The sequence below is a fragment of the Mesoplodon mirus genome, assembly GCF_964341445.2.
Source record: "Mesoplodon mirus genome assembly, chromosome: 3".
Taxonomy (NCBI): domain Eukaryota; kingdom Metazoa; phylum Chordata; class Mammalia; order Artiodactyla; family Ziphiidae; genus Mesoplodon; species Mesoplodon mirus.
Window position 1 is genome coordinate 140,716,264 of NC_138978.1, and position 27,423 is coordinate 140,743,686.

The following is a 27,423-nucleotide window of genomic DNA, read 5'->3' on the forward strand; positions in this document are numbered from 1 at the left end:
CAGAAGTTGAGTCTAAATTTTACACTTACATAAGATACTTCATACAGAATGCTAAAGTATAATAACTAAAGAGCTCTGAAAATACTGGAATCATTCATATTAGTATGATTTTATAATGTGGATAATAGAGGATTTAAGAAATTGGCAGAGGCAACTGCAGACTCATTTGTTATCATTTCTGTGAATAAAATGAGAAAAACGAAAAAAGAATGGCTGGCAATTTTAGGTAGTTTGCTTAATCTCCATACTAGGAAAGACTAAGCAAAAAAAAAAAAAATTCTAAAAATCTTATTTTTTGAAAGTACCTACAAGTGTATATGGTCTTTTTATACAAAATAACTTGGAATTATGAACTGTCAAATGAGTCTAATCTCCCCTGATGATAAAATTGCTGACTTTATTTGAAACTATGAAATGAAAAATGAGGTAATAATCAGAAATTCTTAAGAAAAGGAGTAGAAAAAACAAAATTATAAGAGTTATGTTAAAAAATATTTTGAAACAAACATAAAATCCCCATTACTGGTACAGAGCTTTTAAAACCTTATTTTGGTTTTAAGTTTTAATAAATATTTATATGTTTACATAATTACTGTCATAAGGAAGACACAATTTTAGGTCAGCTTTCTTCATTCTTTCTTTATTAAGCATTATTCTATTTTGCTCCATCATCCTGTAATTATAATATAGTAACTGTGTAGCTTTCTACTAAGTGGATATAATTTCCTTAACTATTTTCCTATTGTTAACAATTAAAGGTGTTTCCAATTTTTTGTTATTACAAATGACATGACAATGAGCATCTTTATATAATAATTTTGGGGATTATAAATTATTTGTTGCCATAAGCTTCCAGAATTAGAATTAATGTGTAAAAACCTATTAACATTTTTATCTTGCTAGACATTGCCAAATTACTTGTCTAAAGATGGAACCAAATTATATTGCAAAAATCTTTGCCAACAGAAGACATTATATATAATTTTTGATTTTGCTAAATTAGTAAGTTGGAAACCTATGTTCCATTTCTTTGAATTCTTTGATAACAGAGTGCTGCTGGAGGCTGGGAGGGCAGTCATGTCCGTGAAGGCTCCCCAGAGTTGGAGCGGGGAAGTGGAAAAAGGTAAAAAAAAATACTAATTGTATTTTCCCTCGATTGTTATCTCTCACTCTTTTCTGACTCTGTGTAACTTATATCCAGGTAGCTGGAGAAAAATCATGTGGCAGGGCAAATTGGTATTCCAATAAATTAATAATCACCAGCTTCAAATGGATTTTCAAGACTGGAAATATTGCTGTGACTTACAGTACGTTCTTTCTAATTCTCCTTAAGGACTATTTTTTGAGAAGCTTTACCTGCCCTCCTCAAATGTCCCTCCATCCTCTCTACTTCCTTCACTCTGAGCTGGTGAGGTGCTTCATAGCTCATTAAGAACTCAGAAGTCAGTAAATAGTCCACTGCCAAATCCATTAATTCATTAGCATTTGCGTTGCTCTTTGTATTCCCTTTTACTACAGGAGTGAAAGTTAAAAGGCCATGTGCACTACAGACAGCATTTCGTTTTCCCTCATCTTCTCAAGTACTTCACAGCACTGCGTTTTCTACAACACAGCTACTCCTTACGAATGATTCTTGCCAAAATTCAACCTCATTCTAGACTAGTAACTCCAACTTAAAATGTTAAAAACTATACGTGTAACATGAAAGCCTCCCTCCTCCCCTAATCCCTGCATATCTTCTTTAGCCAATTCATGTCTGAACTTTTCAAAATTGTTATCTTCATATACTGTTTCCATGTCCTCACGTCCCATTTACTCTATAATTTACATCCATCTGACTTCTCTCACCGTAAGCTCTTTGCCCACTGTCCTGAAATTTTACTTATGACGGTCACCAGCGATCTCCATGTCAGTATAGCCAATGAATAGTTTTTGTCCTAATTCTAGGCTCTTTCCTTCTTTAAAAAAGAAAAAGAAAAAGAAAAACAAAAACCGTTTTTTTTCTTCTATGCTTTTACACTCTCATCATCTTCTGTCTTGGTATATTTTACTGGCTTTCTGTGTTTAATCTCATTTCTAATATTCTATTAGTTTCCTTTATCTTCAGTGGAATAAACCAGTATATGAAGGATTATTCTCAACAGTTAGTTCTCAAAATAACAGTACTAGGAGCAGCAGTCAATACTCTATAAAGCTTACCATGTGCCAGACACTATTCTAAGACACTGTTTAAATACATATATATATACACACACACATATATATATGAGGTTTTCCTCCTCATAAGCCTATGAAATAAGCCTATTATTATACCCACGTTACAAATGAGAAAACTGAGGCAATGAGAGGCCAAGGTCACATGATCAGTACTTGGTGAAGCCCCGCCTGAGTTAATGCCGGAACTTTAGAGTAGACAAGTTAAATAATGTCTCACAGATTGGCCTTAAAAGCGAGCAACATTTAATTAATGACTTGTGAAGTATCAGGAAAAAAATGGAACATTTTTAATTGAATGGGAACTACTAAGTCATGTATCAGTAACTAAGATTGACTCTTATTGAATGAAATTATTTTTCATTATTCTTTTGAAAGAAGAATATTCTTGTGTTAGTGTTTTACAGTTTTCTTCCATTCACATATTTATTAATTTATTAGACGCACGTTTCCTACACACCTTCTATGTGCCAGTGTCTGCTGCAAGCCTTGGAAGATTCAGTGGTGAGCAAAAAATTACAAAGTCCTTGCTCTTAAGCAAGTGTCCAGTGGTGGAGGAAGACAGAGTCAACATGTAAATACATTTTGTACAGCGACAGAAATACGACTGGACAGTGGGATGGAGAGGCAGTGAGGAGGCAGGTCTCTTTGGTCAAGATAGTAGTGGTGGCGTTTGAACCGAGACCTTAGTGATCAGAGGGAAATTGGTCTGGGTAGAAGGATTAGCCAATCTAAAGCTGGGAGAGCAAGAACTAGAGCTTGTTGCATCTGAGGGACTGAAAAAGACAACTGTGCCTCGAACCCCATGAAGGTCAGGGAAACATGTAGTAAGTGACCAGAGCACATGGTCCCTGTGAACCTGGCTAAGTAGTTGAAATTTTCATCTCTTTACAATAGACAGCCTTTAGAGATTAGAAGCAGTGCGATAATAGCATCTGATTTGTGCTTTTTAAAAGACTACTTTGACTGTGGAGTGTCCTACAAAAGCAAACTACTTGTGTCTCTATGAAGTGCAGATAGTAAATTTTAAAAAGCCCAATGAGCTCATAAGCAGTTGGTTTACTAACTGTAATCATTTATCTTAACTAGACTTCATTAATATAAGCTTGGTGACCTTGGGGTCTGGGGACATATTAGATTAGGGAAACCCAACTATTTTCAAATAGTGTGATTTGAAAAATTCTCGAAATTGTTGGGGTTCAGGAAGATTATTTTATTGCTGGGCCTGGATGGGAAGTTTAGAATAAGAAAAGAAAGTATGATGGCTGGCTTCCATCTATTCTCCCTTTCTGTGGGAGAAATGATGGTGGGGTGACTACTTTGCTGTTGACCCAATGCTTAAATTTCAGAGCTAGTTCAATCCAGTAAATATTTGCTGAACAACTATTATATGTTAGGCACCTAGCTGAAACTGGGAATATAAAGAGAATAATTAATAATAAAAGCAGGTATGACTAACAAGAGACAGGCACTGTGCTAATGCTTAACATGCACTATCTCAAGTTACATTAATTTACACACTAACCATATGGGGTAGATGCATTTATTATACCATTTTCCGGGTGAGAAATCTAATCCCTTTAAGGGGCTTAAGTTATTTCTCCAAGGTTACACAGCTAGTTAGGGGCATAGGCAGTATTTGGACTCAGGTCTGGTATCAGCACCAATTCTCTTAGCCATTATGCTCTATAAGGACCTTACTTGAGAAGTTCAGGATTATACATATATGGGTCCAACCAACCCTAAGACCATCTGGCAAAACTGGCTGCTTGAGAAGTCCTGGATTTATGTAAGATGCTCTTGGAATGGAGAAGATCATGAAGGAGGGTCCCCAAAACACACTCTCTATACTAAGGGGCAACAGAAGAGAGAAAGAATTAGCCTACAGCAGTATGATACTGAGGACCAAGAAACAGTGTTTCTCTCTTTTGTGAATAGTTATTAAATTATTTCTACTTCAAAGTATCAGAAAGAAATCACAGTACTATGGACAGTTTGCGGAGCCACCCTATCTTAGCGTGAATCCTGGCAGGTATAGAGTCCATAGTATGACCGTGGCACCTAAGTGTAGTTAAGTAAGCTTTCATTTTTCTTTAGCCTTAAAGAAAAGTAGCTTTCTGATAGGTATAGTTTAGGAAAGTCTTCAAAGAAAATATTTGAAGTCCACTATCTCAGAGAAAAGCAATTTTGCAAAAGATCTATCAGCAAAAGCAAGGCCAAACACACTAATTATTTAGTGAGACTTGTATTGTTATATCATTGCTCATGTTGTTTCTTTATGCATTTACCTGGAAGAAGGTTTTTAATGTTCAACAATTCTCAAAGAGATAAAGACCCACACTGATGTGTCAGAAGGAGCTTTGCCCCGGAATTAGATCAGTTTAGGTTTGGCTACTTACTAGAATTAGGTAACATTCTTAATCTTTCTGAGCCTGTTTCCTATCTGCAAATAGGGATAACACTATCTATTACAGAGGGATGTGGTTAAATTAAATGACACATGTAAATGAAATATATCCTTCCAGACTAACATACCTAGTAAATGTTAAGTGATCTGCAAATATTCTGCTTTCTTGAAATGGATGAAACCTGTTATCATGTTCTTAACCAATGGTCTAAATATCAAGACAATATTTAGTTAAAAGTTATATTTGTTCTTTCACTGTCCATCTGCATTTTAACATATTCTAACATATTCTCCTTGATCAATTGTGTCAATATTAGTAACATTTGTCATTTAAGCTATTACTGTTCATATGTTTAAAATATTTCAGTGTGATATAAGTCATTACTCAAAGGGATGCCTAGCTGGCTTTATCAAAGATTTATTTTAAGTAAAAATAAAAGACACATTTTTCATTTTCACCAAGTTTTATTGAACAGTGTATTCATTAACTGTGTGAACTTTCTGGCCAACCCAATACAGTAGCCAAGACATGGAAACAACCTCACTGTTTTTTTGTGGATAAATGGATGAAGAAAATGGGGTGCATACAACCTACTATTATTCAGCCATGATAAAGAAGGAAATCTGGCTACTTGTGACCACATGGGTGGATTTGGGGGGCATTAAGCTACATGAAATGTCAGACAGAGAAAGATAAATACTTTAGGATCTCATATGTGAAATCTAAAATACTGAACTCATGATAGAAAGGATGGAATGATGGTTGCCAGAGCTGGGGGTTGGAGGTGAGGAAAATGAGTGAAGATGATCAAAAGGTAAAAACTTCTAGTTATAAGATAAGTGAGTAACGGTGATGTCATGTACAGCTTGGTCACTGCAGTTAACAATACCGTATTTTATGTTCGAAAGTTGCTAAGAGAGTAGATCTTGAAAGTTCTCATCACAAAAATAAAATTTGTAATTATGTGAATTAAGGTTAACTAAACTTATCGTGGTCGTCATTTCACACTATATATATATATCAATCATCACATTGTACACCTTGGACAGATACAATATTATATTTCAATTCAATCTCAATAAAACTGGAGAAATCTCATTTATATTTTGGCATAAATATATCAAATGGGTTTCCTGACAAGATGAATAATAACTATAGATAAAAGGAAATAAGATGTTGCTGTTGCTGTTGTCTGCTTTTCCGGAGCGCAAGACACTAAAAAGGGGGGAGGGGAGTATGGGCTTGCAAATGCTGCTCCATGGGCCCTAATGCTGTGATACAGACATTTAGTCCAGATCTGAAAGAGAACTTGAGTCATTTCAACCAATCTGCAAAACAGTCGTGTTCAAACGTGAAGAGATGAAGAGATATCAGTAAATTCTTTTTCACACTGCAAGAAATCTGCCTTCAGCTTTCAGCAAAACCTCAGTTTTGGGGTTATGAGGGTAACAGTTCTTAAGCAAGCAGCACAATGCTTCCACCAGTGCTTTCTCCCTACGATGAATAAGTTTTCAGTCTCCCCACCAGTGCTCATCCCTTCTCCCCTTAATGTCTTGGCCAAAATTCAACCATCAGCCCAGAAAACTCTTTCCCAGTTTCATTGCCTGTACATGACCACGTTATTTCAATCACCTTGGCACATTTATATTACCTACTTCCTAAGGTAGGTATTATATATATGAGATTTTAAATAAAAGAATGCCTGTAAAGTACTTAATGCTCAACTCCTAGCACAATATCAATATTCCGTAACTGCTGACTAGCATTATTATTATATCATTTACATTAAAACTGATCTGTACTTTCTTTCACACACCCATGTTCTTTGTCCCCAACTGGGGTAGAGGAAATAAATGAACATATATTGATTATCTACAGTAAGAGTATAGAATGCAGTGTAGGCTATAGAATTAGTGGTGTTCAAGACTGAAACTGACCTGGATTTGAATTCCAGACCTCTCACTTACTTAAGACTTTACGACGCCTCAGTTCCCTTACCGATAATTAGAGATAATAGACATTTCAGGGACCACGGTAAGGATTAAAAATATTATAATGTTTGGATCCAGAAAGGGCATTCATTACCTCATTTAATGTAAACTCTTAGATAATCTGATTGAGTTTTGAGAATCTGATAACGGCTCTGCATCCTTTTGCTAAAAATAATTAGATAGGTAGATAACTATTCATAGCATTTTGCATAGAATTCCAGGGCTTTGCTAATACGAAAATCAATCAAAGGCTTTAGTTGGCACAAAGAACTCAGAGAAATTGTTATGGGGCAAGAATTAGAATTCTTCTTGAAATACAGACTATCATCCTGGAGAAGAAAGGACAACATTTTAATGTGGTTAAATTTGGGTCAAAACTATGCACTTCCTTAATGGTGTTTCTACCAGCTCTTGATTTGACTGGGATTGAAATTTCTGACATTACTGTCCCCATCACAGACTTGAAAACCTGGCAGACAATCAAGTGCAACCTACAGTTAAAGGTCGCTCATCTAAAAACATGGGTATGTTACTACCATTCTGACAAGAGCGTTATGAAGATTAAGAAAAAGCACAAATAAACTCTCCTAACACCTGACAGCCAAGTAATACATCTTTCAGCTCTTTCAATTCTTTTTCCTGCTTACCTGACTTATTTCCTTCCCTGCTCTGAGTTCTCACTGTGTTTCATGTCCCACAATGCTGAAGTCATTGTAATGCTTTTACTCAGCAATCTCATTTAACATTTAGCATAGTAAATAAGAAAGCCTAAGAAGTGACTGAGGTAAACTGTCATTATTGCATCATTCTGATAACCTGATTTGTCCGGAAATGTAACTCTGTGATTCTCCTTTACTTCCAGTTGCTCACCATTCATGGGCACAAATTGAGTGTATATCAGATATATTAAATTCCTGGAAAATTATCTGTGGTGTGATTTGGGGTTCTATTTGTGTACTACAGCCTTCCTAAAACTAAACTATTATCATTTCTACCCCTCTTCTGTCTGAAAATCCTCAAAACATAAGTTCTAATTAATAGTTATACTAGTTGGCATTATAGTCATTCTTTTTTGCTTTTTCTCTGATTGTAAGTCTCTTCTGACTCTTAAGTCAATCAAATGGGTTCTCTACATATGAGGAAGCTCAGAGAGGAAAATAGGATGAGTAGGGTAAGAAGACATTCACACATAGAATTAGTGGAAGCCTTACCAGTAACAAAACTAGTGAAATTAGAGCTAATTAATTAGCAGCCAGGAAAATTTCATTATGTGTTGTCATTAACTGGTCAACTAGGGTAACTAGGCTTACAAACAATAGAAAGAAAGAGTAGAAAATCTATTGGTTCTGCCAGCTTCTCCTGCTTGTTATCAGCGCAATTTTCTCCTAGTTTATGAAACAATAACAGTTTGGTATTAGAATTTAAATGCCATCAATATAAGATATGGAGATATGTGAAGCCTACTACACTTTCTTCGTAAACTAGTACTATAGCATCATAAATCCCACAGTAGAATGATGCATTTGAAAGACAAAATTCATGCAGAGTACACTATTTGTTTAAACTTCAAAAAAATCAAAAAAGATTGCTATATCTTGTTAGATATGTTATGAGCCCAAAGATATGTTATGAATCCCAAAGCCAGCCAGGCTATCCCTCTGCATTTCTTTGTCCTAACACAGGCTTTTGTCCACCAGCATCCCCGTCGGCCCCTATACAGAAGAGAACACCGTCTGTTCACCAAGAGCCCCACGCCGCAGACACACGGCGCGGAGTTAGAGCTCAACGATGAAGCTGGAGGAGAGGCAGGGATCTCCCAGTTGTGTCCGGCCTGGTGGGATTCTAGAGAAGCTATTTCTTTAGGAAGCGTCCCTTTCTTCAGACAGACTGGGGCATTTCCAGTGGCTGGCCACAGTGCCCCGAAAAGGTGGACTCAGATGGACTTGGGCATCAAGGAAGGTCCTGTGGGGGGCTCACGGGCTGTTCTTCCGTGTTTCCAACATACAAATCAAGGTGGGGGCAGGCCACCACTAGTGCGGGGCCGACCAGAAGGCACGTTCAACAAAGTGTCCCCTCCCTAACCCCTGCAGCCCCTTCTACAAAAGGAAGACCAAAAGGAAGATGTCCAGGGAAGCCTCATCTACAGGTGGAGGAGCAACATTCCTCGGTGCAAGTGTCCTGGCCGCGGCTGCAGCGGGAGGACCACACCATGCCACCCCCTGGCTGGGTGTCATGATGAAATTTGGACATTATACCAGAAGCCAAAGGGTCACTCCACCAAACCCTTAAGAAAAGGATGAGGGACGAAGCATGTGTGCCCTCGAAGCCCCAATCTTCTGGTGCTCCAGTCTTCAAAACTTACACAAGCTGCCTCTTACATGTCTCCTTTAGTTGTCACCTTGGGACAAGGACCTCTGAGCACCTGACTGAGGAAACAGAAAGGCCGCTGCCACAATCATCCTACTGAGCCCTCTCCCCTCCCCTCAAAAAGGGCCAGCAGCCCCCTTCCCTTGAAAGGGCTTTTCTTTAGAAAGGGCGGCCTGGACTTAGCATGACAGGGGAATGCAGTTTAGAGACACCTGGGACCACGGGGTGCTTTCAAAGCCTCTCCCCGCCCTTCCAGGTCTTGTCTGGTGGGGTTTTCAATATTAACGCCGCACAGAGAAATAACACCCAGTGTCAGGATGAAGTGTTCTTACGTGCACAGGGTCAGATGGAGGGTTGAGGCCCCGAGCGTGGTCCAGTGTCACGGGAGTGGGGGCGGGGCGGGGGGCTGGCCGTGAAGAAACAAGAGGAGGAGGGGCAAGGCTCAGTACTGGATCCTGCTGACTACACACACCCACACACACACACCCACACACACACTTATAATCTTTAGCTGCCCCATGAACTTTTTGTGAACTGTTTAAAACTGGAGGTCTGTTGAACAAACAGCGGCGCCACTGCCAGCCATAATTTCATTGCAACGAGCTAAAGACTGTTAACTCTTCAGGTTCCAGGCCAAAGATGGACCTGAGCGGAAAGGGCCAAGGAGCCGGGGGCCCTGCCTGGCGTGAGGCCCTTCTCCAGAGCGACAGCCCAAATCCTGGGCAGGAACACCCTCATCCTGGGCAAAGGCCGTACTGCGTACACCCCACCATCACTGAGAAACGGGCCCACTCCCCATCTCTCTGGGATGTAGAACTAACTAAGGGGATCTTGGGCACAAGGGACACAGAGATAGGGTCAGAGACACCGCCACACTCACCCCATTCCTCTTCTAGAAGCGGCTATTGAAATAGTTGGGGATCTTTCTTACTTTCTTCTTCTTCTTCTTTTTTTAACCTCCAAGGAAAAGTTCTTCAAAAGTGACTTCCCTCACCCTTGGCTGTGGGTCACGCTGCAGGGGGCAAATGACGTGATTTAGATGACAGACAGAGCAGGCGCTTTGCTGCTGTATATAAGAGGCTCATCTGCCCCTATTTCTCAACGACCCCCCCCTTTTCTTCCACAGGTGGGTGATGCTTCTGGAAGTGCCAAGATGTGTGAAGTCAGTCATGAAAAGCACTTTACAAGCACCAACCTGTTTCCAGTGGGAGCTGCTAAGCTACACCTTGGCTCTGGGTTATAACCCTTTTTTCCAGCAGTGGAGAGAAGGGGGCAAGGATGTGGGATAGGGATGAAGAGGGAAGGTGGCCAAGAGAAGGGGTCAGCCGGGGAGATGGAGGAGGGTCTGGTTTCTGAAGAACAGACCAGGAATTGTGGTGGCTGCCCGCTGAACACCCAGTTCTGGGAGAGACCCGGCTTGCAAAACGCAGACTCGCCGCGTGGTCTCTGGCTTTCGGTCTGGCCCTAGGGCCAAGCACAGGAGAGCCTGAGTCTCCCTCGACAGACTTGTGCAGTCATCTGGTCCGGGAGCCAAGAGTTATGATTAGCATCCGAGCTTGGCCTGGACGCTGGGGAGAAGAGCCTGATTGGCAGAAAGAGGTCAGAGGGACCAAGATTAGGAGCTGTCCCCCCAACCTCGGCATCCCTGAGTGAGGGCACCTTGGCCCTCTGTGAAAAGACACGAGGGGGCACACGGGTCCCCAGCTGCACCCACCACCGTTCTGCCGATTCCTGCCATGAAGACACCATTATGGAATGAGGAGAAGGAGAGAACGTTTGTTTTTTTTTCTTTAAAGGCGACTTCCCTTGGCAGGCAACAAACAGATTGCAAAGGAAGGAGCAGTGGCAGTGAGAGGCTGGCGTGAGCGCAGGGAGGAAGGCAGCACCAGGCCACTCCTGCCACCTCTCCTTTCTCTCCACCCCAGCTCCTCCTGGCACCGGGCCACTTTCCACTGCCTCCGCCCTTGAGGCGCTGATGGATTGGTTCAAGTCTGCACAGCACGCTTGTCAAGTGACAGCGACGGAATGGGAAGCAGCGCCACCAAACCATCCCAACTCCACTCCAATACTAACAGTGCCCCTTCCTAGGGCCTCACTCTCTAGGCACCCAATGCCGCATCAGGCACTTATCCAGTTAGTGACCAAGAAGACCTGGACGGGTTTTGGGGAGCTTCCGGCTCAGAAGGCCGGGCAGACGGCAGGGCTCCCAGCCAGCATGCCATGTGCCACGGTCCTCCGTAGGCTGGGGACCTCTTCGGGGAAGGGGTGTCTCTCACTGCACGGGCATGGCTGGTTCTCTGTGGAGGACACGCGCGCGCGCAGTCACCACAGCCTCCCGGCTCCCACTCTCATCCACGGCGTGTCTCTGGGCAGGTGGCCGGACCTCTTCAACTTTGGCCCCCTCATCTGTAAATCTTTGGCACCGTGTTTTCCAGAGGATTAAACTGCACTATGGACTTGAGTTCTGCCTGGCAATAGCTGGTGCAGGCCACATCTAACCCATTAAACAGCATCTGACTCCACTAAACATTCTACGTAACAAACAAACCCCAGAATGGCTACATAGTTTCCTTGCGGCAGAGGGAAGGCTGAGGCAGGGACACAGAGGGGGCCAGGGAGAGGTGACCTTCTGCAGAGTGTGTGGCTTTCATGGAAGCCCAAAACTGATGGCACGGGAGCCCTTCCTGGGACTGCTCCAAGCGCAGACTGAGTCACACACAGGCACTTCTCTACTGGCGTCAAGGAAGGGAGGGATGAAGAAGTTCCTATTTTAGCACTGGGGGCCGCGAGGAGGTGGGAGATGAGAAAAAGCGGTCCAGGGTGTGCAGCGTTGGGGCAAGTCCTCCTGGGATGTTTTCCCCAGTATGTGTAGCACTGGGGAGAGGGGAACCCCAAGGATGCCCCCACGTCGGGGGGAGGGTCGCAGGCTTCCTGGGGTGTGGCTGAAGGAGGTCGCCCGACTGGGTCCTGCAGCCGGGCATGGGTGCTGGGGGGGGGTGGGGGGTGGGAGGAGTGATCCAGCCTGCCCAGGCTCTGTCTCTTGGCACACTCCAAGTCATGGCTGTCGCCGCCTCCAGAGGCGTCCCCACTCACGACCCAAGTTTTGCATTAGTAACAGAGCTGCGGAGCAGGAGTGCGGGTGTGACGGGGTGGGGGACGGGAAACTCACGTGGCTGGCCCTGACCTTTTGAGCAACCAGAACCTTCCCTGCCTCCTCCCAGGGCGCCAGGATAGCGCCGCGAGCCACTCGGGTCAGTCGGGAGTGAACTTGGCCCGCAGCGGCGGCGGCGAGTGGGGGAGGGGCGTCCCCTCGCCCCCTCCCCCGCCTCAGCCCCGAGCACGGATCGGTCGGCAACAAAGGGATTTTCTCTCCCATCACACACACCCGCGCTGCCGCAGGCTCCTCGCCCCTCCTACGCCAGGTCCGCGCGCGCGGGGCCGACCCCGCACACGCACCCCCCGCCCGACCTTCCAGGACCCCCGGCTCTCTCGGCCAGCCCCCGACCCCAGCTCACCCCGCCCGCGCGCTCCTCTGGGATCCCCCTTCCCAGGCGCCTGCCGCCGAATCTCTGACAAAAAGCAACTTTGGGTGGGCGCACGGAGAACCCAGGATGTGCGGCGGCGCGCCCCAGGGGAGTGGGCACTGACTGGAGACCGCTCCGGCCCATCGTCCTGCGCTCCCTTCGGCCAGTCTGGAGTGTTCTCTCCGTGGACGCCTCCCCCACCTTCCCCGATTCAAAGATGCAAGCCAGGTGTAGCCAACTGTAAAAGGGGGCTCGGGGGCTTGGGGAGGAGGCACCAGCAAGGATCGACCGGGAGAGCCGCTGCCAAACCGGGGCTGCCCGCCACACACCCCCTTTCCCAAAAGCAGAGCCGTGGCCCCCCGTCAGCTCTTGGACCAACCTCAGACACTTCCCCTTCCCCCCGCCAACCCGCCCCCGCCCCCGACGCCAGGCCTCGGCTTTTTGTTCCTTTCGCTTTCTTTCACGGTTGTGCCACACACAACCACGCGTGTATGCAAGAGGGGGCCCCATTTGGAAGCTGGTGTCCCTCAACAGGAGGCAGCAGCCCAGGACAGGAAACCGAGGTTGAATGCAATTAATCGACCTGACTCCACTCCTCCCCGCCCACCCACCCTCCACACCCCCTCGGGTCTGGTCCCTACAGGCTGGGATCCCACTTGGAGTCTACACAACCTGGAAACAAATCCAGAATAAACGATCCATAGACCACGACTCTAGAGGGGGTGTCACTGCACTGCAGCCTCCATCAGGGCTTTGTAGAAATAAAGTGAACTCACTGCAAACTCCTCCCCCCACAAGGAACAAGCTATACCAGAAAGCTATTAACGACAGCTATCATTAGTACACACAGGAAGCACAAAGGAACTTTTTACGAATAAAAGATGCATAAAACACAGGGTCCTGTGATCTGCACCCGGCTTCCCTGCTGATTGTGTGCAGCCTGGGAGTCCTGGGAAGGCTGGGGATGAGGGTCAGAGGAGGACAGGGGCTCCCACTTTCTTTACGAGGAACAATAGGAACCCCACGTCTGTTCATCTTGGAACCCGGAACACCCCAAACAAAGCTGTGGGAAAACTGCGGTAGACGTGGGGGCCCGTGAATTCTTCTAGCTGTTCAGAGCTTAATTACTCCTCCTTGATCCGTGGGACCAGACACGACACCACCAAGGTTAAAATGCCCCAAACAGCGCCGAGCAGATGTGAGCGAGCTGGCAGACGCGCAAATGAGGCCTGCCTCGGAGCACGATAACAAGTGACCAATACGTTGCATATCGTTGAAAGAAAATTATTTTTCTCTGATTTGCATTTGCTTCGGGGGGAAAAAAAAGCCAACCAGAGTCCCTCTTCACAAGCACGAGTCTAATCCTGGAAATGCAGCCCGGCTGCTTTAAGAGAGCTGGAAGGAGGGAAAGACTGCCAGCGCTTTGGCGTTGCAGGCTTGTCTATCTTTCCGCCTTTCCTCCAAGGCGAAACTCGTTTTGCAAGCAACATTCCTACAGAAAATGGCACACGTCATAAAAAGAGACGAGTTTATAGAACTGGCACCGAAGTTCATGTATCATTCCAGAAGCATCTCCCAGCTCCCCTCTAGGGAACCCAACTAGATGTAGAAGTCCACATTATAACCCAGAGAGTAGATCTGGGGGCAGGGTGGGGCGGAGGTGGACCCATAATTTGCAGATATCCTGCAAGCTGTACACTCAGGGGCCGAAGTCACACAGAAGGGCACGATATAGAGTTAAGTCAGCTCTAAATGATCCTCCAAAGCCCGGGGGCCAGGGCTGCGGAAGCCTTCAACCTTGAGGTTGGGGGGAGTGGTGTTTACACCCAGCTTGCCCCAGGACAGCCCTGGGGCAGGCCCATCTTCTGGACCAACCTGAGGACCATCCTGAGCCCGCCAGCTTGGACCGGCCCAGCGGGGTATTGCTGCCACCCACCAACTGTTCTCCCTCCCACCCTGGCGCCTCCCCGCAGTGCCTGGCAGAGGACCAGGAACTCAAGAGAAGGCCGGGCTCTGGGCATTTAGTTGATTAAGTCACAGAGTGGGTGGCGCTGTGGGCAGACCTCAAGACAGCACCGTTGGTCCTGCAGCTGAAAGGCAAGCGCGCTCTTAAAAACCGGGAAGGCAAAGGGAGGCGGGTGATCAAAAGCCGACTTGCACCCCTCCCCACCCCCATTCACCCCCCCTTCGGGTCCTGAACCTACCCACTTGTGTTTCCAATCCAGGAAACAGGGCCGAGGGCATAGAACACAGCGGCCGCCCGTCTCTTGAACTTGTCTGAATAACAGGGCCATTTCAGAGGAAGAACAACGGCCTTCAGAGCCTCTGCAATTTCCAGAAAGCCTTCAGTTAATAATACATTCTTTCCAACAGGCTTGCTTTAGGGCGGAAAGTTATTTTCCCAAATCTTAACAACCCGGTCACAAGCCACTGAGGCCCCAGGTCAACAGATCCCGGCCAAACCCCTCCAGACAGTTGACACTCATGACCCCGCAGGCCTTCTCCTGCCACCTCTGCCTAACAAGTTCCCTAAACCACAACACACCAGCCAGCGCGCACGTCCACCACGATCCCAGGAGCCAGAAAGATGCGTGTCGCGGGGGGCGGGTGCCGCCGCCGAGGGCTCTCTCGCAGCGCATCCGAGGGCTCCCGGGCCAGCAAGGGGCGGCCACCTCTGCAGCTCTCCGCGGGCCTGCACAGTGCGCGCTCTGTGTGAGCGCCGAGGAGGCACAGCGCTGCTCGTGCGCCAACAGCTGTCACATTATTTGCACTCGCTGTAAACAGCCTTCACACTCCCCCCTTACCACACAGTTAAGGCCAGACTAACAATCCAGTTAGAGATCAAACCAACAACAGCAGCATTGTGTCTGCCTTCGCACCAAGCCCAGCAGCTGGCAGGTTTCTCCGGAACAAGAGACCGCCCTCCCCCCACCCCTCCAGGCTCCAGCCAAGGCTAGCCGAGGCAGCAATGCGTGTGTCGCTGCTGATTGTTAAAGCAAGACAACACAGCCATTTCGCGCAGAGTTCTGTGCGGTTCATCAGCTCTCCCAGAGTTTCCTCCTCCCAGGCCCCCTCCCCCATTTCCTCAGCTGGGAATAAAGGTTGTTCAGACTCCCAGGGTCGGTTTCTCTGCTCAGCAAAGTGTGGGTCGGCCTGCCCCGGCCAGGCCTGGGGTCCTGCAGCCCTCTCTACCGTGGTCCCAGAGGCTAGGCAGCCCGGCACTTTCTGCAGCCCAAAGCCTCGTGTGTTTCGGAAAACCGTCCAACTCCCTGAATCCTTCCTGGTCGCCCCACTGACCAAAATGTCTCCTTTTATGATTTTTGGTTAAGTCGAACATTTCCATAATCGTCATTATTAGCGCAAATTACATGCCTAATCGGTCCTTAAATAGATTTTAATTAAATAATCATACAAGGCTCATTTTATGACTTAAGAAAGGCATTAGTTTTCGTTATAAACTTTCCACCAGGATATAGAATACTGATAGCAGACATATACTTATTCTTTGAAAAGCACCAATAACTGATGGGCAGAGTGTTGGGAAAGCAGACCCTGCTTCACACCTTCTGGAAATCCAAGTGGAGACTAGACAGACCACATCTGCACAACTTTCCTCCGGAGAAGGGAGAGGGGATTTCTTCCTCCAAAGCATTACTTTTGTCTTCTCTTTGGGGCCAGGAGAAAGGAACCCCAAATGTTCCTTTTCCTTGCCCATCTGAAGAGATCTCTCCAGCTTAGAAGTCTCTTCTAGAGACCACTCCTCGCCACCCCCATCTGTTTTCCACCCCTCAGTCTGCTGAGAGCCGTGGTGGAAAGCAGGCAGGCTGTGCTTGTTAAATGCTGTGTAAAATGCTGTTAATAAAATAATAAATACAAAGGATGGAGGCTGCTGGTTCCATGGGTGTTTTGACTGGAAATGCCTTGGCACTTGTCATGTGTTTATGGGAGGGCAGACAACTCTAGGATTTACATAGTTTGGACATCTCTGTACTTCATTTATTCTTTCCTAATTGACGTAGGCCTAGAGCTATTTCAAGTTTGCATTTGTACAGAACTGTTAAATGCCTAAGAGTTTCTCCAATTAAACCAAGTTTTAAATCAGACCCAAGGCTGGAACGTACTCTCGGCCTCGCCCCACTCCACCCTTCTGCCTCTGTGGCTGGAGAAAACAAACAGACACTCAACAACGATCCCCTGTCCTTGCTCTCCCCACCTTCACCACCCCCACCCCCGGGGGGGCACCTAGGGCAAAGGTTAAGGTGTCTTCAGATTACAGGCAAGGCCCTGGCTACACACACTGGAAAGCACTGCAGTTGGGCGCATCCTGGGCATACTCGAACTTCTAAAATAGTGAGCTAAGATGGGGGAAAACTGCTGGCCTGGTAAAACCCACTGTTCACAAAACAATGTCAGCAAAGGCTGAAAGGCATTCTTTAGAGAGGTACCAGGGACTCATGCCTACTGAAGCTCTTTCAGCACAAAGGCTTTTAGGGGAAGAAGGGAAAAGGAGGGTGGGGGGAGGGGAGGAGAGAAAGGCAGCGCTCCTGTTTCAGAGCAGGCATCCCCAGAGAGTCAAGAACCAAGTGTAGCTTCAATCAAACGCTGACTTCCCCTCTGGGAGTCTAGTAGGAAACCTGATCACAGTAGCTTACTACCGGCCTGGATCCATACAGGTCTGGTTTTCTTCTCATGCTAGTAATTTTTTTAAATACATATCGATAGAAAAGAAGCAATCCCTGACAGACTTTTATTGAAAACCACACTGAGACCTCATAACATCCAGACTTAATCCCTATCAGACAAACCACAGCACCTCTGGCCCCTGCAGTGGGCCAGACCCTTTCACCTCTTCCCACCAGGTCTCTCCCCTCCAGCCGCTGCTGTTCCCTCTCCCCGAAAGAATGACGGGAGGACTTGCCAAAGAGCACCTAGATACCGGTTCTGGAATCAATTCCTAACCATATAAATGATCCCACTTAGGGGGAGAAAAAAAAAATCCCAGCCTTTTCATATGGATTCCTTTAAAGCCCAGAATGCAAAGAACTGTAACAAAGGGAAAGAGGAACCCACGGAGGCAGACCTGGAGGAATAGCCTCAGGAATACCCTTGGAGGGGAGCTTAACCTGAAGTTTGGTCCCCAGACACTGGCCTACGCAGGTCTTGGTTGGGGGGGGGGGCGACTGGCATCTCAGGGGCAGCAGGGAACGGAGAAGCAACCTATAGGAATCTGACCAGTCATTCAAAGCAATTACTAATCCTCCGGGCCTACTATGTGCCAAGTATTCTTTGATCCTAAAGGTGGAAAATTATTCCCAGTCTTACAAATGAAGAAACTTACTGAGGCTCAGAGGCCATAAATAACCTGCCCCCAAGGTCACACAGCTAGTAAAAATGGGCCACGGTCAAACTCAGTCCTGGAGTTGAGGAGAGGAGCCAATTATTGGTCAAATTGTGCCATCCAGAATCCCCAAGAAGTTCGGAAGCCTTCCTTAGCCCTTGTACTCCAATACAGAGTAAAAGGATAGCACTTAACACGTATGAAATTCGGTCCACAAGGAGCCCGCACCCTAGTTTCTCCTACACCCAGAAATCTCTTGGTCCATGTGAAGGCTTTCGAAATTTCTGCCAACATCCTACCCATCTCCCTACACTGGAACACCCTGGTGTGAGGCCAGGGGTTCCCAACAAGGCTCCACTTTCCCCTCCTCCAGGAGCCCAGAACAGGCAGTGGGAGGTGGGTGCTACTCTTAGGTCTCTATAAAAAGTGCTGACACCTGGAACTAGAAGAAGGCTTGCCACATAAAGCAATAAATCAAATTATCTAGACAGAGCAAAAGCCCTTTGGAAAGACTGCCTACATCTACCTTTCCTAGGACTTTAATGAAAAACTCAGGGACCAAAGTGGGCTGGGGAGGCAACTGAGGGGGAAGCGGCTTGCAAGATGCTGGACCCTCCTGGACTCCTGGGGGTCCCCACAAAAAGCCAAGTCCCGAGACAAGCCGGAGGTTGGGGTTATCTCTCCTCTCCCCAACTTCTCATCCCAGCAGCGCAGGGTCAGCGCTCAACATCCCCTCCCCACCCCATCTTCAATTTCCTGCTCTGCCCCGGGCTTTCAGAAGCTCCGGGAACCATCCACACCCGATGCCACAGACGCCACAGGCTCCACGACCGAGGGCCGTCTCCAGCTCAGCTCGGTGGGAAGGGGAAGGGGAACGGGCAGGAGCGCCGGACACTCAGCCGCCCCTGCGGCTTCCCGGCCCCGGGCGGGTGGCTCCTCCAGTGGCCGAGGCTCCGGATGTGTGAAATGGCTCCAGGAGCGCCTGGGGCAGGCCAGGGCCTCCGCAGCGGGAGGGACCGAGGCGATGGCGGAGCCGGGTCCTCACCCCTCTAGTCAGCCAAACACGCCCCGGCGGCCCGGCAGCCCCTGGCTCGCAGCCAGTGGCTTTCTCTCTTTTTTAAACTTTCCGGCCTTGGCCATCACCGCCGATTGGGACAGGATTTCCAGCCCCCGCCTTCCCGCCTCCACACCCTCCGTGCAGGCAGGCCCTTCCAACCTCCAGGGAGGTGACCCCCGCCCCCGGGCACCGTGAGTCCCTGGCCCCGGCAGACCCTCCCCCGCCCCCGCCACTTGGGCCACCTGGAGCGAGCCGCTTCCCAAAGCGATCGGCGTCCGGCCGAGTCCGGGGCTGCTGCTGCGTCCGGGGAGGAACTCCCGCAGCCTCCAAAGGTCCAGGCCTGCCCGCAGCGGCATGCAGAACCGCCCCCTACTCTCGCTCTTTTCGAAAGACCAGACGCGGGGGCGGGGGGGGGCGGGGCGGGGGAAGTTTAAGGCCTGTCTTTAAAAAACAATTTAACTCTTCAGATGCAAGAATTTGGGTGCCCTTGGCACGGTTATGAGCGCTCGGGTAGAACAATAGAAATGGGGGGTGCCGGAAATGGTGCAGGAAGACCCCTATAACCCTATAAACCTCTCCTCCCCCCTCGCAGTTACTACTAGCATTAAAAGATCCCAGTGCCTTCAATGCAGTAGTGCCTGTTTATAACTTTTCCCTGCTGGGTCCCCATACCCTATACAAGCCCCCTCCTCACGTTTTGAAATCACCAGGGCAAAGATCGCTCCCAAATCTGTGACCTCCCGGAGCTCTTGGGCCTCTCACCTGCTCTTGCCCCTGGCACCCTGACCTGACTCACCCTCTTCCCCCCAGTAGTTCCTCTGGTGTGCACCTAGACAAGAAATTTAGTTTCATTTAGCTTCCGGTCTTTAATTTTAGCAGGTCTCCTTTTTGCATGCACATCAATATGGCAATTACCATCTAAAAGCTCGCCCAGCCCCGGGTCAATGTAAATTGATCATTGTCCACCTTCCACAAAATAACACCGGGAGTCTGTGATGCATAGTGAGATTATACTGGAAACTGTCTTTTAGATCAAATTCTATTTTATGCTGTCAGGATCTTCTCCTGGCGAACTTCCCCGCTAGTCTAATCACGGGGCGCCGGAGCCCATGGGTGCTGAGGGGCGATGGCTGGCCGGGGAGACATGGTTCTAAGAAATAACAAAGTGCGGGGACGCCCCCCCCCCACATTTCCAACACCCTCGACTAGGGGCCGGCGGAAATGAGCCTGCGCTGGGAAAGGGGACCTTCTTACAGAAACGTTGCGGGGGGAAGAGCTCGTTGGTTAATTCCCATCCAACAGAAAGTCAGCTATCCCTTCCAGAGGAACACATGGGGGGCAACCAGCGAAAGCCGTCGGGCCGGGCTGGAGGTTGGGAGACGTCCACGGCCAAGTGCTCGGGGCACAGGCGGCTTGGCTGCCACGGGGGTGGCCTGAGAAGACCTTCCACTCCTGCCCCGGCTGCTTCTCAAGCCAGCGCCACCATCTAGGCCCCGGCAGCGCAGCCAGCCTTGCAAACAGACGGAATCCTGCCGGCCGGTCGGGCCGGGCCCCCTGACTGGGCGAGGCCCCTCCAGGCCCGAACCGTGTGAGCCGAGGGCTGGAGGCCTCCAGCCAGGAGAAGGTCCTCCCGCCCCCGCGCGGCCCCCGGGGCACGGGTGTGACCCTGGAGCTTAACAAAGGGCCTTCAGAGCTCCTCGGGCGGGCGGGGGAGCGGTGGGGCCAGCGGGGAGAGGGGCGGTACGGCGGCCCAAGTGAGGCCCCCCGCCCCGCCGGGCTGGGTCTGCCGGGCCCGCCGCCCTCGAGGAAACCACCGAGGTGGCATTGCCGGGGCTGCTGGGCACTCCCGAGGACCATCCTGGGGTTCGGGCGGCTCGGAGGCCGGCGAGCCTCCTGCCCAGCCCCGCGGGCCCGGCTGTCGTGCCCGACCCAGCGCGGGCTCCACCCGAGTGCGGTCTTCCCAATAAAAGCTGGAATTCCCGGCTGGGCTCAGACAAAGAGGGGCCGCGGCAAATCGACGCCGCGGGCAAACCAAACCCAAGCCGAGTTTATGCGCGCGTCTGGGGTCACAGAGGCGCCTGCTAATCCTCCCTGCGCTGGCCGTCCCCGCGCGGTCTCCTCAAGGGGGAAAAAAAAAGGGAAAGAAAGCATACCTCCCCTTGATTCCGCCCAGAGGCCGAGCTTCGCACTTCTTTCGGTTCAGTCTCTCTCAGTTCACTAGGCCCTGCGCCACCTTAGCAAACAGGGCTTAGAGGAGCGCAACATCCCTTGCTTCCGACCCAGAATGCAAAGCTACTCCTCTTTTTCCTCCACCATCCATCCTCTCAGGGTCCAGAACTCAAAAATCTTTCAGAAATCCTCCTACCTGCTCAAGACATACTCTCTTCCCCACTCTAGATGCGAAGAAACTATAACCAGAAGCAATCTTAGTAACCAAGGGCCATCCACCCTTAGCTAGGCACCGTCGCCCTCAGTTTCCCTCTAGCCGAAGACACAGTATTTCCCAGTGAATGAGTGTGCGAATGTGGTTGTGTGGCCCACACTTCCGTGCCCTGCTCTGTCTCACCGGGCAGGAAAATCTTCATCAGGCATGGAGGAGTTTTTGTCATTCAGCCTGTGTATCTAAGCATGGATGTATGCATGTGAATGCTTTTTGTGTTTCCAAGTGACCCTCTTCACACCTTTAAATGGGCTTTTGTCTCTCGAACGAACTTACAGAAATTCTGCTCCAGTTTCCAGCTCAACAAAGTCTGGGATTTTCTCCTAGAATCTCGCTCTAGGTCTCAGTATTTGCATACCCATGTTTACATTCCTCGCGGCCAGTTCTTTCTCTCTTCTGTATCTCTTGTTCCATGTGGGCACCAGAGCCCAAGTGTCTTGATTTGTCTCAGCACATGTCATTCAGGCGCACTTCTTAATCTGTGCATTCCTGTCTAACACGTACACCTCCCCACGACTTACATTCTTGCTTTGTCTATAATGGGGCTCGTTCCCAGACCAATATGGGTTTGCAGTTTAATGTAACTAGAGGATCCCCTAAGACTCCAAACCCTAAAAGGAAGAGGAGGGGGAAGGAGAGAGGAGTGTGACTAATGATTCATTTCTCTATAGGGTAACCCACCCACCAATTTCTACCTCAGGGAAAGAACGAGACCAATGCCTGCGGAGTTGTATTCAATTTTTAGACCCATTCAATGTTGACCCCATGGATGTGTATACAAATGATCGATCTTGTACACATCACTGTCCAACTCCTGTTTGGAGGCTGCCTCCCTGCACATATCTTATTTGAACTCTCCACAAGTTCATGGTTAAAAGTGTTTTTATTTACATAGACAACTCAAGGACCCCTTTGCTCTCTCCGACGCATACCTGTACGCACTGGCCAGGCATTTCAGGCTTGGGTCTTTGGTAGGCAACACTCTCGGTCAGAGGCCCCACTGACTAAAGCTCTGAGCAGACCTTCACATACTGGGCCGCTGGGAACGGTAAGGTCTAACCTCTGCATCTCCCCAACTCAGTTCCTTAAGTGAGGGTGCCCACTGTGTGTGTTCACACCTTCCCCATTGAGAAGTATCGGGTCAAATTAGATCACCTAGCAGCTGCGTTTGGTTCGTCGAAGAATCGAGCCCAATGTACCAGGATGTGAGACTGCATACACAGAAGAGAAAGGAAAACCCCAAGCCCAGACTCCCGCCTCCTCTCCCCAGGGAGCTACTTTGCCTCCAGAAATTTCTACTACACTCCCCACCCCCACTCTCCCTATCGTCTTTAAAGGGTTAAGAGAAACCCTTGCAGCCTTCCCTCCACCCTGGTCGCTGGGCCCGAAGCCTCGCTCGCTCACGGGAGTCTGCCGCCGCCTCCGCGGCCCGCCCCCCCCTTCCTGTCCCTCAGGCGGGAGGGAGCCTGCATGCCTGTCTAGACCCATCTATCACAGGCACACCAACAACACCCGCGAGAGCGCGGAGACCCTACCCAGGTCCCCCTGCCTGCACGGTTCCCGGTGGACAGAACGCTGGAGCGTGAGACCGCGCCTGCAGGGTCGGGGTGGGACTCTACGGGCTCGGGCTGCCCCGAGCGCACAGCGGGTCCGCCCTGGCCCCGGCCCACAGCGCTCCCGCCAGCCCGGCTGCCGGGGCACAGTCACAGTTCTGTGCGCTGGGCAGTCCTATTTTTATCTTGTCTAATCCCAAACTGGGCGGGGAGCACAGACGTCGTGCTTAGAGAACAAGAGATAGGCGAGGGAGGCGGGGAGGAGCAGCCAGGCAGCGACGCGAGCGGGAGCGAGTTAAAGACACGGTCGAGGCGACCGAGAGCAGGAAGAAAGAGCGGGCTGCGCGGGCCTCCAGGCGCCGCACGCAACGCGCCGCCCGGCCAAGTTACACTCGCCTCCCGGTCGCCCCTCGCCGCCCATCCCTCCCCACTTCCCAGAGGCGCTCTCCGCAGCCCGGGCCGCGGGGCCCCGGCCTCTGTGGGAGGCACAGGCCCGGCCGGCCCTGCAAAGGGCTGGAGAGAATCGCTAATGAGCTGTGCGGCCCATTGATCCGGAGAACACTTCCCAATTAGCTCTCAGTCACCTACTGGTGACAGCGCCTCAAAGGACAGCGCTGGGGCCGTCCGAGCCCCAACCCCGACCTGCCCGTGGAGCGCCTGGCGCCCGAACCCCGCGCCCCCCCCCCCACTACCCCAGGCAATCCCGGTGAGTGGCGGCGTAAACCCGCACACTAAAGGCCAGCCTCGGGTTAAACCTGGACGGCATATTAATCACCGCCATCTCCCCGCTTCCTCCTCGCGGTGAAATCATGCCCAAAATAAACACGGGAACCAACACTGCAAAGCCCAGACCAGATAACAGGTCGGGGGTGGAGTGGGAAGGGTCGAGAAGCAAATGTATTTTCCAAGTGTCCACGTACAGGAGTCTCGGAGGCCGACAATTAAAATGACTTCCACACAAGCAATTCTGTTGGCCAAACCGAATCCAACACCTCGTAAGGATTGATTTCGGCCCGCGGTGTCCGTTTCCAGTGCCACAGGAAGTGTCAGATGGCTACAAATACCCAAGTCTGTCTGCGTTCACCACCCACCACCTTCTGGGGTGGGCCATTTCCTCCTCGTTTTTATTCCCAAGTCATTTTAAGGATTTTTCTCCAGAGACTACCCCTAGAATCAAATACCACTACCCCTCCTCTGGCCTTCTCTCAAAAAAGAAACAAACAAACAAAAAAACCCAGCTAAAACCCTGAGCTGTCTACTCTAGACACAAGAGGCTGTACGAATACCTATTTGAAGCGCGCTGGTTTCTTTTTTTAAGGTTTGTTTTTAAATACACATAACCCTCCCCCCTCCTTCGCTCTCCCATCCCCGCAACCCCCCAACCCTTTAGACGCCGGCGGCACGCGCCCTCGCGCGCGGGCACTCACAGCCTCTGGCTGGAGATCGCGGACTTTCTGGAGAAGATTCATTAACTGCAAATTAAGCCTCGCCCCGGCTTCGGCCTACACGCGGCCAGGCTCAGCCGTCTCAGGGACCCGGGGACGTGCCCACTCGAGAGTGCAGGCGGCGGGAAGCCCGTCGGGACCACGCGTGCCTCGAGCCGCCCTACTCCGCACACGGCGCCCCGGGGCTTGCTTGGTCAACAGCAGGAGCACGTCGCCGCCGCCCCGAGCCCCCTAGTTGGCGGAGTCTCTGCAGCGCAGCCGCCCGTCTGCTCCGAGCGCGGGCCCCGCGGCGCAGCGCAGCCTCGCCCTCCCCGCCTCGGCCGAGGATCGCGCCCGGGTGCGCAAGTTCCTCTTCGCCCTCAGCCTCTGCGCCGCACGCCCTCCGAGTGGGACCAACTTCCTCCGGCCGCAGACTCGCACACGCCCTACAGGGCTTTCCACCAGACTCCACGCTACCCAGAGGAGGACCCAGGTCTCGCCCCCCCGCCCGCCGCCGCCCCCGCCCCCGCACGATCTACCCCAACCCCTGGGGGTAGATCTTAAACTTAAAACCAACTTAAAACCAACCCCACGACGTCGTGGGGAAGGTGCGGGTGGACCAGGGTGGCAGATTAAAATGTTTAAAGAACATTTACAAAACAAAGCGTCTGACCTGACTGGCTGGCTGGCGGGCGGGCCGAGTCGGAACCCCTCGCTCTGCTCGATTTCCTAGTATTTTTTTTAAATCCATGTGATTCACGCTTTGGAGCAATCAAAAAAAAAAACAAAAAACCGGGATTCCCCTCCCGAGTCGCGCGGCAGCGGCGGCATGTCGAGCTCGGCTCGGCCCGGGGCGCCCGCCACACACACCCTCGCGCACGCACACGCCGTCGTTCCACGAGCAAGAACGAGCTGCCCCCGGAGAGGTGAGACGAGGCAGCGGCGGCTGGAGGTTTTTACAGTTCTTTCCCGAGTCGAAAAAGAAAGCAGACGGGAAGCCGCCGCCCTCCCCTTCCTGCTAGCGAGCTAACGCCGAGCCGAGCTTCCCAGCTTCCAGGCCAGCTCACCCCCCCGCCCGACTCGCGGCACTCAGCGACGACCGCGCTCCCGCGCACACAGACACACACTGCCTGCAAACTTCCAATCCGCGAACTCCCTGCTCTCCTCTCAGCCCCCAGGGGGGCGGCAGCCCCCCACCCCCGCCGCGCCCCTCCCTCCCCGAAGCCCACGCCGGGCCGCTTAGGTTGGCTGCATTTTTAATAACTTACAGCTAGGAAATAAAAACGAAAGCGAGCAAAGCAGCCAAAGTGAAGCGCGAGGCACAAGCTTCGAGGGGTACGCCAGAGAGTCAGAGGAGCCACCCGCCGCTAGTCTGGGCCCCGAGGGAGGGGGCCGACTGCAGCCCGCCGCACGCACGCCCGCCAGCCCGCGCGGCCTCCGCGGGGAAAGGTGTTCCGGGCACTGACCTGAAATCCCCAGCCGGGGAGTAAGCAGGGAGCCTGCGATCCGGCGCTTTGAAGTTTTCCCCGGAGCAGAGTCGAGGCGGCGAGGAGGAGCGACGGGAGGTGGGGTGGGTGGGGAGAGGTGTGCGGGGTTGGAGGAAAGTGGGGTGGCGACGTTGGCGATGGGAGAAGGGGCCGGGCCGGGGAAGCGCGGCGAACAGCAAAGTTTGCCGTCCCCCGCTCCGCAACCCGCTCGCGGGGCCGCGCTCGCTCGCCTCCCTCGCCGTCTGCTGCCAGCCGGCTGCCCTCGGGGTCGGCCACGCCGAGGGGTGGGCTCTGGGCCGGGTGGGGGCGGGGGCGGGCTCAAAGCCTCCGGGCAGGTGGCGACAGCCCCGCGCGATCCTCCGGGCTCCGGCGGCTGGGCCGGGCTCAGCAGCTCTCGCGTCGCCGCTGCTGCCGCCCGCGCTCGGGCAGGAGCCCCAGCGCCATGCTGACGATTAGCCGCGAGCGCCCGCTCGGGCTGGGTGTGTATGTGTGTGTGAGTGTGTTGGCCAAGTCTTCCCTGCGCGGCGACAGCGCGGCTTGGGCTCCCCGCCCGGCAGCTCGCGGGCTCCCCCTCCGCCGCCGCTGCCGCCTCGCTCCCGCTCTCGGTCGCGGTCTGGGCTCCGGCGCGTCTTCCCCGCTGCCGCCGAGCTCGGTCCGCGTTCATCAAGGAGCGTAGCCCTGCCTCCCCTCGCCGCTGGGAGCCCAGGCTCCGTCTGCCGCCGCACGCCGCGATCCCAACGCGTCCCCCCTCCCTGGTTCCCTCCTCTTCCTCCTCCCCCTCCCTCCGCCCTCTCGCCCGCCCGCCCGCCCGGCCTCCCTCCCTCCCTCCCAGCAGCCGCCTCCCCTCCCCCCGCAGGCGCAGCGCTCGGGCGACAGCCAGCCGCCCGCCCGCCGCCGCCTCCAGCTCTCGCAAGTTTGAGCTCCCCCAGCCTCCGCTCACCCTCCGCTCACCCTCCGTTGCAGCGCCTGGGCGGTGGGGTGTCGGAGCGGTGATTCCCCAAAAAGGTTTGCCCGAGTTTCCCCAGCCGATTCCCGGCGCGTTTCGCCTATCTGGGTTCGAACCCCAGACCACTTGGGTGGCGTCCCCCTCGCCCCTTGTCCTCCCCTCCCCCGCTTGGACCGAGTTTCCTTCCTCCTTTCCATACTTCCTTTCTATTTCCTTTTTTTTTCTTTTAGATTCACTTTAGAAGAAATTTTACATCTTCTTCAAAACATAGTTCCTTTAGCTTTCTCTTTTATAGGCTAAATCGTCAACATTCAATTTTCTTCATCATTTATATTTGCCAATAAAATACTACTTTTTATGGATTCTCATTTATAGCTCTTTGTGTTATATAGAGTTAGATATTATTAACATATCTTATTTTACATGATTAGAGTATGAGAAAGAGGAGAACAAAAAGAAAAAAAAATGTGTGATGTGATGTGTGTATGTGGGAGGGGGGAGATTTATCACACACACATACACACAAACATATTCATATCAAAATAAGGAAGAAGTACTCATAACTATTACAGCCTGTGTTTCTCCAGCTGATCACATGATCATAGCTGGTATGTATAACAAGCTTCTTCCACTACCATCCTGTACACCCTATACCCTCAGCAAGCACTCCTGTT

General features: G+C 50.8%; 1 protein-coding gene and 1 long non-coding RNA gene across 2 annotated transcripts in view; both read right to left on the reverse strand.

Annotated features, from left to right (window-relative positions):
• The window catches only part of LOC309800337, a 49,260-nt gene extending 22,149 nt beyond the window's left edge, over positions 1-27,111 (reverse strand). The window contains exon 1 of the long non-coding RNA XR_014293444.1: positions 26,755-27,111. This is a non-coding gene — a long non-coding RNA (uncharacterized lncRNA). The remainder of the gene's footprint in view (positions 1-26,754) is intronic.
• Positions 9,332-26,552, reverse strand: LOC309800335 (uncharacterized protein). Its single transcript, XM_082614396.1, has 4 exons — positions 25,783-26,552; positions 24,990-25,045; positions 9,912-9,992; positions 9,332-9,442 (listed from the first exon to the last, which is right to left on the reverse strand). Exons 1-3 carry the CDS (start codon positions 26,465-26,467, stop codon positions 9,933-9,935), a joined length of 801 nt encoding a protein of 266 aa, XP_082470522.1. The 5' UTR covers positions 26,468-26,552; the 3' UTR covers positions 9,332-9,442; positions 9,912-9,932.
• Positions 27,112-27,423: the final 312 nt, after the last annotated feature.